The sequence below is a fragment of the Poromitra crassiceps genome, assembly GCF_964638095.1.
Source record: "Poromitra crassiceps genome assembly, chromosome: 4".
Lineage (NCBI taxonomy): Eukaryota > Metazoa > Chordata > Actinopteri > Beryciformes > Melamphaidae > Poromitra > Poromitra crassiceps.
In genome coordinates, this window is record NC_139626.1 from 5,531,550 (window position 1) to 5,547,854 (window position 16,305).

The 16,305-nt window shown below is 43.0% G+C and overlaps 1 protein-coding gene across 3 annotated transcripts in view; it reads left to right on the top strand.

Annotated features, from left to right (window-relative positions):
- llgl2 (LLGL scribble cell polarity complex component 2) overlaps nucleotides 1–16,305 on the top strand; it is a 58,175-nt gene that overhangs the window by 34,138 nt on the left and 7,732 nt on the right. For 2 of the 3 annotated variants that reach the window (XM_083636117.1, XM_083636119.1), the window contains exons 13-22: nucleotides 737–890; nucleotides 1,192–1,296; nucleotides 2,167–2,262; nucleotides 3,494–3,690; nucleotides 4,909–5,056; nucleotides 6,650–6,797; nucleotides 8,639–8,755; nucleotides 8,971–9,137; nucleotides 12,885–13,149; nucleotides 15,651–15,798. In XM_083636117.1, the coding sequence (XP_083492243.1) occupies nucleotides 737–890; nucleotides 1,192–1,296; nucleotides 2,167–2,262; nucleotides 3,494–3,690; nucleotides 4,909–5,056; nucleotides 6,650–6,797; nucleotides 8,639–8,755; nucleotides 8,971–9,137; nucleotides 12,885–13,149; nucleotides 15,651–15,798 (1,545 nt within the window). The remainder of the gene's footprint in view (nucleotides 1–736; nucleotides 891–1,191; nucleotides 1,297–2,166; nucleotides 2,263–3,493; nucleotides 3,691–4,908; nucleotides 5,057–6,649; nucleotides 6,798–8,638; nucleotides 8,756–8,970; nucleotides 9,138–12,884; nucleotides 13,150–15,650; nucleotides 15,799–16,305) is intronic. The other variant, XM_083636118.1, reaches the window with a different exon arrangement.

The window sequence follows — 16,305 nt, forward strand, 5'->3', positions numbered from 1 at the left end:
TTTATTTGAACGATTTGTCTTTTATCTTTCATAACAGGCTACTTTGTGACACCCGAGAGACTATGAGTAATATGTTCAGTTTGTATCAAGATAAATGGTCTCTTGATTTATGGTATAAACCCAAATTAAGAACTTATCGTCTCATAAAAGATAGTTACTGTGTAAGATAGTTACTGTGTAGAACCCTATGTGAAGTTTGATTTGAACAGACAAAAAAGATCTCTGTGCGCTCAGTTGTGCTCGGGAACTCTTCCCTTAGCACTAGAGACTGGCAGGTTTAATGCTACCCCTGAAGATGCTGGACTCTGTTTACGATGTGAATTATGCGAAATTGAAAGCGAAATTCATTTCTTGTCCTATTGTAATACTTACGATGATGCAAGAGATGTGCTCTTTAGTAAAATGTCCTCTATTTATGTGGAACCTTCCCCACAGCAAATTTGATTTGTCAGGCATGGGAGCAAAGACAGAACTCTTAATTGTTCTGTATTGCTGTCTTGAGTAGTATGCTGACCTGTGACTTGTGTTACTTTAAATGTACGATCGTAGCAATGTTGTATTGTTGTATTTTATGTGTCTTGGAAACCCATGAGGGTTGGTCACGATGTGTGCATGACACTTTAATCAATCAATCATAATCAGTTCAGCTCAGTCTTTTAAGTACAGCTCATTGGGGTATGTTTTCTCAAGTGTCTGTCAACCATTGAAACAATAGTGTGTGTCTTTGTGTCTGTAGGCACGAAGACGGGACGGTGCGTTTCTGGGACGCATCGGGAGTGTGTCTCTATCCCATGTATAAGCTAAGTACAGCTGGCGTGTTCCACACAGACACCGACCCCAACGACAACATGAACCAAGGCACTGAAGGGGAGTGGCCACCATTCAGAAAGGTGTGTGTGTGTTTGCAATACACAGAACCTTCCGAAAAGTGCATGTTTGTCCAATAACACAGAAAAGGGCATTGAGACAGAGTTGCGTCCTTGATGCAACACCGCACACAACTGAACGTTAAAAATGTTGTGATCAACATAGCAAAGTCATACAAGTATGCTTGTATCATTTTGATACAAGTATCATTGTATCATTCATCATATCATTCATCATCATCATTCATCATATCATTGTAAGTATCATTGTATAATTTTGATACAATGATACAAGTATGCTTGTATTGTCCCATCTCTCCTCCAGGTTGGCTGTTTTGATCCCTACAGTGATGACCCGAGGCTGGGCATTCAGAAGATCCACCTCTGTAAATACAGTGGCTATCTGATTGTAGCAGGCACTGCTGGACAGGTGAGATGACCATTAAACAGTTCATCACTGAAATGTAACACAGTGGAAAGTAATTTGTGTTGGGTATACAAACTGTCACCATCACTGAACTGAGGTAACTAGTCTGATAAAGAAATCCAAGGCAGAGTATTTCAGTGAAAAAATAACAGAAAATAAGTCCAATCCACAACAGCTGTGGAAGTGCCTGAAACAGACAGGATATAGAAACAGGCTTATAACAAAAGCAAAAAACATGAGTTTAGACATAGGAGGCATGCTCGTAACAGGTCACTTTAATCTAGCCAATAGTCTAAATCAGCTTTTCAATACTATAGCAAATACATTAGTTAATGATTTGCCTAGACCGACAGACACTTTTGGTGTGAAAGTCATGTGGAGAGGTTTTATCAACAAAAAGGTGTCCAGGCAGATAGATTTTTGTTTTCAAGTGTGTCTGAGGGAACTGTTTAAAAAAGCTCAAGGCCCTCAACCCTGCTAAGGCGACAGGACAAAGTCCCTGCCAGATTCCTGCAGGATGCAGCCGAGGCCATAGCTCCCTGCTTAACTTTATTGTAATAAATTATTGTATTAAATATTGTTATAAGTTAACAGGAGAGAGCACGCACAGGATCTACCCCCTCTGTCTCTTCACTGTGTGATAGATGTCGGGTCAATAAAAAAAGAAACTATAGTTGGGTTGTTTTGATGCCGATGGTGAGCATTAATTTTAGAATGACAGCTCTGAAATCTCCCAGCTCCAACACATTCTATCTATAACCTAGGACCTAGGCTATAGTTAGAATGTGTTGGAACTCTGTAGTTTCAGAGGAATGGGATGATGTTCTGCTTCTTCACACCTCTCCATGCTGTCTTGTGTGTTTCTCTCTGCAGATCCTGGTGCTGGAGCTGAATGACGAGGCAGCAGAGCAGACGGTGGAGGCCAAAGTGGTCGACTTGCTGCAGGGACAGGAGGGATTCCGCTGGAAGGTATGTGACCAGTGTTCTGATGTTTCTCTGTCTCAATTGTGCTTCCTTGTTGAGGCGGGGGGGAGGGGCCTAGACTAAATCTCGTGCTCACATCAGAAATGCGTTATCATCATGTTATTATTGCTAACAACGGCTAGCCTGGCTAGAGCTAACCTGGCTGTTTTCCCGACTGTTGGATGCGCTCCCATAATGAGCTACCAGGTTGAGAAAACCGAGGTTATATCCATAACCTTGAATTTTCCCTCCTGTGCTTCTTTGCGAGTGCTCCTCGGAACCAAACGGTTTTGTTGTTCTTGCCATTCTTTTACCTGAATAAAACTCAAATCTACTGGGAGGGGCCGGAGGCAGAACTCGCCATCTTCGGCTGCTCAGAGTCCTCTCTGAACTTCACTATAGCTGTGCAACAATCTCTGACGCTGGGGACAACTGTTGCCAAAAAACTTATTCTTAAGGAATGGAAGTCCCCCTCTTTTCAATTGTGGTTGACGGACGTGATCTCTGTTATAAGGATGGAGAGACTCAGGTATCTGAGAACCAACTCACTTAGAAAATTTTCTAACTATATGGGACCCGTTTTTAGTTTACCTCGATGAGGTTAGGGGCGACGGGTGACTCGCCCAGCTGGTTTCCTATTAGACCCCTTGCAGGAGATCCCAAGTACATCGCTTACAAGCACATAAGCACCTTGCTTGGCTGGTAGCACCACTGTAATATTGAATGTTGATTATGTTTTTGTTTTTTCTTTTCTTGTGTCTGAGCAGTTTGTCTGTTTTGTTTGTGTTCTATAAAAAATGGGGGGGAATAAAAAATAAAAATAAAAACTCCTGGGAAGGGTTAGGCCGTTTCGAACATTTCTCTTCTCTACTGGCTCAGTGTAAAAGGATGATGATAATCATAATGAAAATGGGCTGATGGGAACTAGTTTTTGGATCATTCAAATGCAATAAGACATGGGGGGGGGTGGAGGGTGTAATGAAAGTAACAACCTTTTTGTCTTGGTAACAGTAATATTATCACAAAAACTGAAATAGTTATTGCTTACACTGCTCGTTAGTAGGAAGAATATCATTACTGTAACGGGTTAAGTAAGGTGTTGCCCACACTGAGATTGACAGACCAAAGCATTCTCGCTCACACAGGATTATCACACTGCCACTGAGGTCTAGTCATTATTACGATCGATAAGGACTGAATGACACTCAGTAACTGTTGCTGTGTGCTCGCCGGTCAGGGCCACACTCGCCTGGATGTGCGAGAAGAGCCGGTGCTGTTTCCTCCAGGCTTCCAGCCCTTCGCCCTGGTCCAGTGCCAGCCTCCTGCTGTGGTCACCGCCCTCATGCTGCACTCGGAGTGGAAACTGGTGGCCTTTGGCACCAGCCACGGCTTTGGCCTGTACGACTACCAACAGAAAAACAACGTCTTCGTCAAGTAAGCACCATGAGTTTGAGAGAGATGCTTTTTTTTTAATTTAAGCTCTATATTTATCTAGATAAAATGTACTGAGCATCTATGCACTTTTTCAGCAACGCACTTCTTCAAATTCACACAGGTCCACACATTCACAGCTGGGGGTTGGACCTGCACAACCACAGTCTTCTGCTTGGCCAGCAGCTCATACACATTTTCCTAGGCATTGCATTATTTTATTTTATTTTATTTTATTTATTTGTTTGTTGTTTTGTTTTTTTACAGACGGGCTCATTTTCAAAGCCAGAGTGACGTTTCTGGTATCAAATGAAACTAGAAGGGCATCGATTGGTACCAACCATGTTATGCTAGCTTGTCGGGAAGGTGGCTAAATAACACTCCAAATTTAAGCTAAATTTTGACAAGGGCAAAATAATTTTCAAATGGGTCCTCTTTTTCACAGCCGTGTGTGTGTCTGTGTGTGTCAGTGGGCTCTATTTTCCCACAGGCAGAGACCTTTCCCTTAGGCGCAGAAACTGGCCTTCAACGCAAAAAAACGTGCCTTGCGCCTGCCTCGGGAAGATAGCAACATGGCTTTAGGCCCCGAAATGCGCTTTACGCCAAACAGGTGTGGCGCAGTACCTGAATAGGCCAGAATGGGCGTTTTGGCCTTAAATACCGGCCTAACGATATCTTCCGCCCTGGCGTTAATTTAGTGCTTAGCGCTTTTCAAAACCAGGCCTATTCAGTGCGCCGGTTGCGCGGAGCTCTCCTCTGCCATCTGACTCTCTGTCCCCCCTCTCTCTGTGTCACTCCCTCTCTCTTGCTCATCAGACAGGCACAATACGACTGCTGGAAAAAAAAGTTTGCCGGTTCTCTCTCTCTCTCACTGCCTTGCGCATCAGACAGCAGACAGACAGGCACAAAGCCACAGATGTGAAATCTCCCAGTATGCATTGAGGCGCATTGAGGCGAATCCGGTGTAATTTTTTCGTGGATAGTAAAAGGCCAATCTGTGAACCTCCCTACTAAGTTTGGTCGCTCTAAGTCGTATGGTTTCTGAGATACAGCTAATTTAATGCAAGATTTTTCGAAACCCCATTCAAGTGAATGGGAAGAAATCCACGCTTAGTCGCGAATAGCGCCAGAACCGCTTGATGAAACCCTTGGCAAAGTCATAGCATATCTGTCCTCAATGTTTTGATGTCTGGCATGTCTGTGTGTGTCCCCTGTCTGTAGGTGCACTCTAAACCCCAGTGACCAGCTGGCCATGGAGGGCCCTCTGTCTAGGGTCAAGAGCATTAAGAAATCCCTCCGGCAGTCCTTCAGGAGGATCCGCCGCAGCCGAGTGTCACTCAGGAAACACCATGTCAACAACGCTGCCAAGGTAGCACAGCACACTCCCATGCCTCTGTAGTAGAACCTTCCTAAACCACTAATATGCTAACTAAAGCTACCAAAATCTATTTGCATGTGGTGACATAAGCACAGGCTGTTTTGGGGGAATATGGTGGATTCATATTCTGTGCACAGCACTTCTTCAAGTCCCATCTTGTATAAAACAAGATGTCCTTGCTTCTTTGATTATTTAAGGACTTGGGCGTGCTGTCATTGTAGGGAAATAGGCTGAAATGAACCAAGACATTTCAGAATGCTCCTAAAAACTGTGATCGAGGGGCAAAAATTCACCCCAAGATGGGTTAGGGTATATGTTTTATTTCATTAAGTGTATTTAATTTCCATTTCCATCTCTAACACACAAAAACGATGAAGAACACACACAAACAAAACAGCGCTGTTGTTCACACTACGCTTTAGCAACTTTATGTAGGCTACTACTATTGTCTTAAGTGCCCCCAACATTTTTGTAAATATTTTTTAGATGGTGGGGGCAAAATATTAAAAAATATATTTGTTTTTATTTCCTACACTGCGTGCTATATACGTAAACATCATGGAAGTCTCAAAACACATGGTCCCCAGCTAAAGCCACACCAGCCATGTAAGGAAGAAGTGCCTCCAAATGAGCTGTTTTGACTTCTGTGATTTTGTGACATCACAAAGTATCGCTCATTTAATTTGCCCACTTACAGCTCTGCCCCACCAACTGAATGTTGTCTGTAGCATAACTGTGTAGAATGGGGGGTAAATACAGAAAACAATCAACTGCACCAAGATGCATCTATCCCAACAGATCATCTTATCTGATCAAAACAGCGCATAGTTAATGAGGGGAGAGACGGAGCACGTAGTGAAGTCCCACCCAGGCTGGATTTGAGAGTTTTTGCAACAGAATTCATAACTGTGTCTTAAAGACCCATGAGACATGTTTTATACAGTAAAAAATTGCATGATATGGGACCTGTTGAGTATCACCTCAATAGACTCAATAGAATGGTGAACTGAAAGTGACCTTCTTAACATGACTGACAATGATGAGATCCTCTCTGGTTAGCTCCAGGAGTTAACTCTGCCTCTCTGGTTAGCTCCAGCAGTTAACTCTGCCTCTCTGGTTAGCTCCAGCAGTTAACTCTGCCTCTCTGGTTAGCTCCAGCAGTTAACTCTGCCTCTCTGGTTAGCTCCAGCAGTTAACTCTGCCTCTCTGGTTAGCTCCAGCAGTTAACTCTGCCTCTCTGGTTAGCTCCAGCAGTTAACTCTGCCTCTCTGGTTAGCTCCAGGAGTTAACTCTGCCTCTCTGGTTAGCTCCAGGAGTTAACTCTGCCTCTCTGGTTAGCTCCAGGAGTTAACTCTGCCTCTCTGGTTAGCTCCAGGAGTTAACTCTGCCTCTCTGGTTAGCTCCAGGAGTTAACTCTGCCTCTCTGGTTAGCTCCAGCAGTTAACTCTGCCTCTGGTTAGCTCCAGGAGTTAACTCTGCCTCTCTGGTTAGCTCCAGGAGTTAACTCTGCCTCTCTGGTTAGCTCCAGCAGTTAACTCTGCCTCTCTGGTTAGCTCCAGCAGTTAACTCTGCCTCTCTGGTTAGCTCCAGGAGGCCAACGCCCGTCTGGAGGCTGAGCTGGCAGAGATGGAGCTGGCTCCTGTCCAGAGGAAGATTGAGGCTCGCTCGTCAGATGACTCCTTCACCGGCCTCGTACGCACGCTGTACTTCGCTGACACCTTCCTTTCAGACAGTGAGTTACATCCTCATTATGTAGTGTGAGTTACATCCTCATTATGTAGTGTGAGTTACATCCTCATTATGTAGTGTGAGTTACATCCTCATTATGTAGTGTGAGTTACATCCTCATTATGTAGTGTGAGTTACATCCTCATTATGTAGTGTGAGTTACATCCTCATTATGTAGTGTGTGTTACATCCTCATTATGTAGTGAGTTACATCCTCATTATGTAGTGTGAGTTACATCCTCATTATGTAGTGTGAGTTACATCCTCATTATGTAGTGTGTTACATCCTCATTATGTAGTGTGAGTTACATCCTCATTATGTAGTGTGAGTTACATCCTCATTATGTAGTGTGAGTTACATCCTCATATGTAGTGTGAGTTACATCCTCATTATGTAGTGTGAGTTACATCCTCATTCTGTAGTGTGAGTTACATCCTCATTATGTAGTGAGTTACATCCTCATTATGTAGTGTGAGTTACATCCTCATTATGTAGTGTGTGTTACATCCTCATTCTGTAGTGTGAGTTACATCCTCATTCTGTAGTGTGAGTTACATCCTCATATGTAGTGTGAGTTACATACTCATTATGTAGTGTGTTACATCCTCATTATGTAGTGTGAGTTACATCCTCATTATGTAGTGTGAGTTACATCCTCATTATGTAGTGTGAGTTACATCCTCACATGTAGTGTGAGTTACATCCTCATTATGTAGTGTGAGTTACATCCTCATTCTGTAGTGTGAGTTACATCCTCATTATGTAGTGAGTTACATCCTCATTATGTAGTGTGAGTTACATCCTCATTATGTAGTGAGTTACATCCTCATTCTGTAGTGTGAGTTACATCCTCATTCTGTAGTGTGAGTTACATCCTCATTATGTAGTGTGAGTTACATCCTCATTATGTAGTGTGAGTTACATCCTCATTATGTAGTGTGAGTTACATCCTCATTGTGTAGTGTGAGTTACATCCTCATTATGTAGTGATCCTCATTATGTAGTGTGAGTTACATCCTCATTATGTAGTGTGAGTTACATCCTCATTATGTAGTGGCTGAAAGTCAATGTAGCCACTTAGTTACTTGCTTAGTTTCACTAAGTTCTTGGATGCCTATTCAAAAAAATCTCCAAAACTACTATATCTCTGAACCATCTCTTAATCAAATGATGCACATTTGTGTGATTTGATCACTTTTGATAGCTAATGTAATAACTAACGTTAAAAAGTCCCACTCACTGAGCCTTCCCTGAAACTGTTGGAACCCCCCTGGGGAGGCCAACCTCCCACTTTGAAAACCTCTGATTTAGGGTCATTTTGTTTTCTTGTCATGATAAATGTTAGACTTTGGGACTTGGGGGGTTAGGGTTATGGTAGGACTTGGGTACACAGGAAAACAGACAAAATATTAATACATACCTGTACATTACATTACATTATGTCATTTAGCAGACGCTTTTATCCAAAGCGACTTACAATATCACATTTTGTCAACAGTACACAAATCAACTATGCAACACAGTCAATGACGGCATCAAGACCTTTTGATGGACTAGAGTAGCACTTTGTAGAAAGTAGTTTGAGGAGGAATAAGTAACATTATTTTTGTATTTATTTTTGTATTTTTTTTAAAAAGAGGGAAAGATGTTAGTTCAAGAAGGGCAAACATCAAAGCAAAGGAACAGACAATTGAAACGACAAACTCATCATAATCTCATCATAATCTCACTGCACAATTGAAGTGAATTTGAGATTTTTGAGATTATTTTCTTTGTTTCCATAGAAAGCTGTATGTTAATATAACTCAGTCTTCCCAGACACGCTTACTCTATTTTTCTTGTAGGTTCCCATAACACGGCCTCCTTATGGGCAGGGACCAATGGTGGCTCTGTATATGCCTACATGCTCCGCCTTCCTCCTGTGGAGCACCGAACGGATGATCCTGTTACTGCACACCCTGGTGAGAAACACATAGACACACACACACACACACACACACAATTGTATAAGCTATTTAGAGATGTTTGTGTGTTAGATCAAGTGTGTGTTCTCCCACTCAAACAATGGACTAGTTGTGAAAAGGAAAACATTGGCTCCATATCCGGCAAACTGGTTTCATACCTTTTCCTCTCGCTTCCCGTCCGTTTCTTCTCACTTCCTCTCTCATCCATTCAGCCAAGGAGATCCAGCTGATGCACCGAGCCCCGGTGGTGGGTATTGTGGTGCTGGACGGCCACGGCGCCCCTCTCCCCGAGCCCCTGGAGGTGGCCCACGACCTGGCGCGCTCGCCTGACATGCAGGGCTCCCACCACCTCCTGGTCATATCTGAGGAACAGTTCAAGGTCAGGATCACACACACACACACACACACACACACACACACACACACACACACAAAAGACAACCTTCTCACACATGCACACACACACTCACGACACACACACACACACACACACACACACAGGACAACCTTCTCACACACGCACACACTCACACAAACAGACACACACAGGTATCATGAGAAACTCAATTTCTCATTTTAGCCCACGCTGACGCCGCTGTGCCGACGCGACCCACTCTCAGAACATCTTAGCGATGCTATTGGCTGGGCTGTTGCACTGTGAGCGATGTTATTGGCTGGGCGTTATACAGCCCCACGTGGACCTCTACACAATGTATCCAACCAAATATGTCCCGGCACAGCCAGACAAAATGTAAACAGCATCAAAATCAGGCAGGGGGCAGCGTCTGACCACAAACACACTGCCACAGAATTTAGTGTTAGAATTGATGTTTTTGAGGGAAAACTTTTCTATAAGGATAAAAAAAAAAAAAAAAAATGTACCGTAAATTCCGGACTATAAGCCGCGGCTTTTTTCCCGTTTTTTGGCCCCTGCGGCTTATATAACGGTGCGTCTTATCTATGGATTTTTTCAGAAAAAAAAAAAAAAAAAATCTCTCTTTTTTAGCACTCTTTCTAACTATAAATCCACTTCTGTTTTAATTTCCTCTCTTGCCCTCTTTTCACCACACCGCGGACACTGTGTGCACTGTAAAAATAAACAACGGTGGTGTTGTGTTATGTTGTTTTGTTGAAATGTTACGGTAATACGGTAAATGGGAGCTTCCTCAAACAGCCATCTCTTTCCCGACAATCCCCTCTGTGCGTGACCACTTACATATGGTAATTACGGTAAGCAAACGGCCACAAGCCCATCAACTCCCTCCCCCGACTACCAGGAGAAAATCACAAACTTCGGCGAATTCACACAAAGGAAGATCAAGGAATATTCCATCGAACCGGAGCAGATCATAAATATGGATGAAGTGCCTTTGACGTTCGACCTGCCACTCACTCGGACTGTTAACAAGAAGCGCCCTGGAGGATTCTTTCACCAAAAAAAAGCTTTGCTCGTTCTCGACAGCATGAGAACGAGCAGTAGATGATCATGAGGTGGTTTTTCAGACGTGTCGATATAGCAGTTTATCGCAAAAGTGTAATGGAAACACATTTTTCGCATTTGCACGTCATGTGACCCATATTATCCCTTGGAAAAGGAGCGGAAAATAAGTTTGGTAAGTAAGGTTCGATAGCCGTGTCAAAACCTCCGCAGCAAGTGGAAAACTTTGAAGCAACGCTACCTAGCAGAAAGACGAGTGTTGTGCAAAAGCGTAGCCGGGCAAATTAGATAATGTTTAATGGCAGAAATCGGTCCATGGTGACAGCAGGCTGCCTGTGTGCGCGCATTTGGCACAGCGGCGAGATGAGAGGATGAAAAGCACACACTGGTGCGGTGGTGCTGTCTGAAGTGAATACAGTGACTGTGAGTAGGCTAATACATTGCACACGTTTCAGGTGCAATTATAGAACCAAATCAGCCTTTTCCCCCCTCCATCTCTAAATCGGACCAGTTGTAGGCTATTAGGCTACCTTTTTTCCTCTGCCTGTCGCGCTGACTGCATTCACGCAGCCAGCAACATTTTGCGACTCATTTTCTTTTGAATTGATAATCAGGCTCGTTTATATGCATTGTAACTTCATGTTGGGATTTCCATTGACCATTGGTTGGATTTGAGCATGCAGGGGACGGGATATGGGGCAGATCCCCGTGCGTAATCACTGTGGCAGCTGCTGCAACGGGGAATCACTCAAACGCAACTTCAATGGAAACGCCTACAAGTCGCAATTGTACATTGTCGAAGTTGTAGAAATATCGCAATTCTTTTGCGAAAAACTGTAATGGAAACACAGCTATAGATGAAGAGGAGTTCGTTGGTTTTGAGTGACAATGAAGGAGAGAGGAGAGTGGTTGACGAAGCCACCCTGAACCTGTTCGTTTCCGACACTGAAGATGAGGACTTTGGTGGTTTCAGTACGCAGGAAGAAGAGGAAGACGAGCATTAGTGACTTGACTTCTCTGGTTACAGGTTTGCTGCACATATAGCCTATTGTTGTGTGATTTTGTCTGGGGATTAGTGACCTGACTTTTGTTTTGTTTTGTTGAAATGTTAATAAATGGGAGCTTCCCCAAACAGCCATCGCTTTCCCGACATTCCTCTCTGTGCACGAACCCTTTCATATGGTAATTAAACATCAAAACACCCGCGGCTTATAGACCGGTGCGGCTTATAGAAGAAAAAAATAGTCAATTTTGGTCCCGCGGCTTATACACCGGTGCGTCTTATAGTCCGGAATTTACGGTAATGCATAGTAGGGATGCACCGATCGATCGGCACGTGACCGGAAATGGCCGATTTTCACGTGATCGGCCTCGATCGGTGATCTGCGCCGGTCACCCTAAAATGCCGATTCTGTGAGCCGATTTTCAAGTGACGTGCGCGAACCCAAAAGCAGCGAGACAGAGTGGATGAGTTGCAGCCAAAGCTGCCACTACACAGTACACACATGCCACAGCATGTCTTCGTCGGTGTGGAGCCGCGGAGGGGCCGCCGGGCAGGTTGGAGTCCACAGTCTCCAGTCTGAGCGGCTCGCTCCACCTCACCGTCCCCTCTTCCCCGACCAGCCTCCACATCACCGCTGCCTGCTGCTGCTGCTGCTATCGTCACGTTGTAACGTGTACAGCCAGGAGATGACTTTTGTTTCGTATTGCGAATGCGAATAGAACGACGAACATAATAATAAAACGCATCGGTTTTCTGTGAGAGATGATTTTTTTTCGAATGGCGGATTAAAAAAAACGCGCTCTGTGTGTAAACTACGATATTCAAACTGAGTCAACTCAAACTCATTTCCTCATCTAGGCTACTCAATAACAGCCAAATCCACAACTGTAGAGTGGGCATGGCTTCGAAGGTCTCTGGGCTCGAGCTATAGGCTATAAACTCCTTGTCCATGGATAACATTTTGACGTTTATTTATTTTATTTTATTAGTTTATTTGGCAGGGACATAGGCCTATACAAAAAAACATTAAACCCCATAGGGGAAGAGATGCTTTGTAACAGATTTAGCCATAGGCTACTTTCCATCTGAAGCCCCTGTTCTGTTGCACCTTTTTTCTTTTGGAAAAGTAAATGCATGATAGCTGTGGGATATACTGGAATTAATTGTTTTATATTCATTGTATTTACACAAAAAAGAAAAGCTCTGTCCAGTAACCTGGAACACTTTTATTTTGAGATGTTTTTGAGTGAGATCGTCCTACCTCATGCAAATGATAAGAAATGTGACATGAATGTTAATTTTCTATTAAAGCAAAGTTAAAAAGTAAAAAAATAACCTGCCAATTATTGTTCTTAGAAAAAAAATCGGAATCGGCAAAAATCAGTATCGGCAAGTCAGACTATTCAAAAATCGGAAATCGGAATCGGCCAACAAAATCGCAATCGGTGCATCCCTAATGCATAGTATACCTTTTAAATTTTTTTCCATCATTCTCATGTATGAGAAGACTCAAAATGATCACTGTAAGCAGATTTAGATGATTATAAGTGAATCTTTCATACAGCATGTGTATAGGAATGATTCTGTACCAAGCTTTTTGATCCATATAAGCGGTTAATCACTATAAGCAGATTCCACTGTAAAATATTCCTACTTCTTGAATGGAGCATTATGCCTTTTTCCAGGTTTTCACCCTGCCCAAGGTGAGTGCTAAGATGAAGCTGAAGCTGACGGCCATGGACGGATCTCGGGTGCGGCGGGTGGGCGTGGCCTGGTTCAGCAGCAGCCGGGCGGAGGAGTACGGCGAGAGCGGCCTGGTGGTCCTGACCAATCAGGGCAGCCTCCATGTGGTGTCACTGCCGGCGCTGAAGATGCAGGTGCAGTACCCCTGCATCCGCCGCGAGGACGTCAGCGGCATCGCCTCCTGTGTCTTCACCAAGCACGGGCAGGGTGAGCAGAGCCCCACACACCCAGCAACGCCCAACACCCTGGGAGTTGATCGTTTTATTTGTTTTTTGTTTATTCAAAAGGATCCCCATTAGCTGATGCCTAGACAAATAATAATAATAATAGATCGGACTTATGTAGCGCTTTTCTAAACACTCAAAGACGCTTTACATGAAAACAAATTGACCATTTAACAAACATACACACATACAGAACAGATACAGATAAAGAGGTTACAGTGTGATGGTGGAGGTGGAAGTCAGATTTTTCTTCAACAGGTGGGATTTGAGTTGGTTTTTGAAAGAAGTGAGTGTGTCTGAATTTCTGATGTTGAGGGGCAGGGAATTCCAGAGGTTTGGGGCAGCGACAGCAAAAAAATAATGAAACGAAATGTTGGCAAAAACAACAACATACATTACAGACAACAATGAAATAGAGTGCAAAAAACATATCGCATAAGAATAAAGAATAAGAAAAATGCAAGCAGAAAGAGTACCAACGCATATGTATGTAGAATGAGATAAACAATGAATGGTCCGCTAGCCATCTAGTTAGCCAGTGGACCAAAATTATTTTCACTAAAAATGTATATTAAGGTTAACGTTGCATTTCATTTTGAAAGCCCACTGCGGAAGACATACTTCTCCATTGTGGCTGACTTGACGGTGCGCCTGGAGAGGAGCAGAGAGGATTAATGGAGCTCTGTGGGCGGACATGCTCTGCTAGAAACATCTCTAAGGCCCCGTTTACACATGCGGTTTACACATGCTGTTTATACATGCTGTTTACACATGCTGTTTATACATGCTGTTTACACATGCTGTTTACACATGCTGTTTATACATGCTGTTTACACATGCTGTTTACACATGCTGTTTACACATGTGGTTTACACATGCTGTTTACACATGCTGTTTATACATGCTGTTTACGCATGCTGTTTATGCATGCTGTTTGCACATGCTGTTTACATATGCTGTTTACACATGTGGTTTATACATGCTGTTTACACATGCTGTTTATACATGCTGTTTATACATGCGGTTTACACATGCTGTTTATACATGCTGTTTATACATGCTGTTTATACATGCTGTTTATACATGCTGTTTATACATGCTGTTTACACATGCTGTTTACACATGCTGTTTATACATGCTGTTTATACATGCTGTTTATACATGCTGTTTACACATGCTGTTTATACATGCTGTTTACACATGCTGTTTATACATGCTGTTTACACATGCTGTTTATACATGCTGTTTACACATGCTGTTTACACATGCTGTTTATACATGCTGTTTACACATGCTGTTTACACATGCTGTTTACACATGCTGTTTACACATGCTGTTTACACATGCTGTTTACACATGCTGTTTATACATGCTGTTTACACATGCTGTTTATACATGCTGTTTACACATGCTGTTTACACATGCTGTTTACACATGCTGTTTATACATGCTGTTTACACATGCTGTTTACACATGCTGTTTATACATGCTGTTTATACATGCTGTTTACACATGCTGTTTACACATGCTGTTTACACATGATGTTTACACATGCTGTTTACACATGCTGTTTACACATGCTGTTTATACATGCTGTTTATACATGCTGTTTACACATGCTGTTTATACATGCTGTTTACACATGCTGTTTATACATGCTGTTTATACATGATGCTGTTTACACATGCTGTTTACACATGCTGTTTACACATGCAGTTTACACGGCAACACTCCCTGCATGAAATGACAAACTTTGTTAGCGTTAGTGCCTTCCTTTTACACGGCAACGGCGATCATGGGGCCTGAAAACGCAAAAAAGTGAAAACAGGTTCCAGAGTGGACTTATTTGATAACGCTGCCCTTACTGTCACCGTGTAAAGTGGTGAAACGCAATTCAGGTGATGACACACAGCCCCCCTTTGCCATGGAAGACAATGCTAGACAATAGCATTCAACTAGGCCAATAGAGCCTTATCTTATGGCACAATGAATCGCATTGGCATTCAGTGCCCGCTATTAACATTGCGCATATTAATTAATCACTCCTGCATTAAATAATTGAAGACAACTCACAGACCAGATGCATTTGCTCATGTCCCAATTGTGCTGCAAAGAAAACAGGTATTTTTATGGGGCTTTTTATTCTGTAATCCAATCTGGAGCAGTTTATCACTATTCGTGACTTCTGTGTCACACTACCGTGTGGAAAATTAAAGCTAAATCCCGTTAGAAAGAGACAGAACAGGAAGCTAGGTGTTTTTACCTTAAAAATCATTATTGTGAAGGTTCTAACCAGAAGTTTCAATGTTATTCTGACTCACTTGACGCTGCTTCAGTATGCACGCAAATCATTATCACAAACGCTGTGTATAAACGCGAAATCAAAGGTGAAAACGCAATGACAGGTTGAACGTTTTATGCAGCATTGGAGGCTCCTGGCTATAATAATACCTCCTCTCTCCCTCCTCTGTCATCTTCCCCCAGGATTCTACTTGATCTCCCCATCAGAGTTTGAGCGTTTCTCCCTATCGACCCGCTATCTGGTGGAGCCTCGGTCTCTAGTGGAAGTTCCTCCTCATTCAGTCACCTCCCGACACAGAGCACAGCCTGACGGGGCTTCAGCTGATCACAGGTATATACACTTATATAAAGGTATACGCACTTTATATACACTAATATAAAGGTATGTGCACTGTATATACTTATATTAAGGTATGCACACTTTATATACACTTATACAAAGGTATGTGCACTGTATATACTTATATTAAGGTATGCGCACTTTATATACACTTATACAAAGGTATGCGCACTTTATATACACTTATATAAAGGGATATATATTCGACACGGGGGGAGTGGAAAGGAAATCCATGTATGGTCGCAGCTGCAGTCAGAGCGGGTCAGAGCCAATTGCAGAGCTTGCAGGACCGGAATGGGATTTAAGAAGAAGAAGAAGAACTGGAAGGACAAACCGGCCGGTGAAATATAGTCTCTGCATTTATCCCATCCAGGCTTGTCCTTCCTCCGGGGGGCAGCCAAGGGCAGTGGGCAGCTTTCTTAGTCTACAGCACCCGGGGACCATCTTGAAACGTTGACGTCTCTGGTCAGATGGTTCGAGGTTCAAGGGTTTTTATTG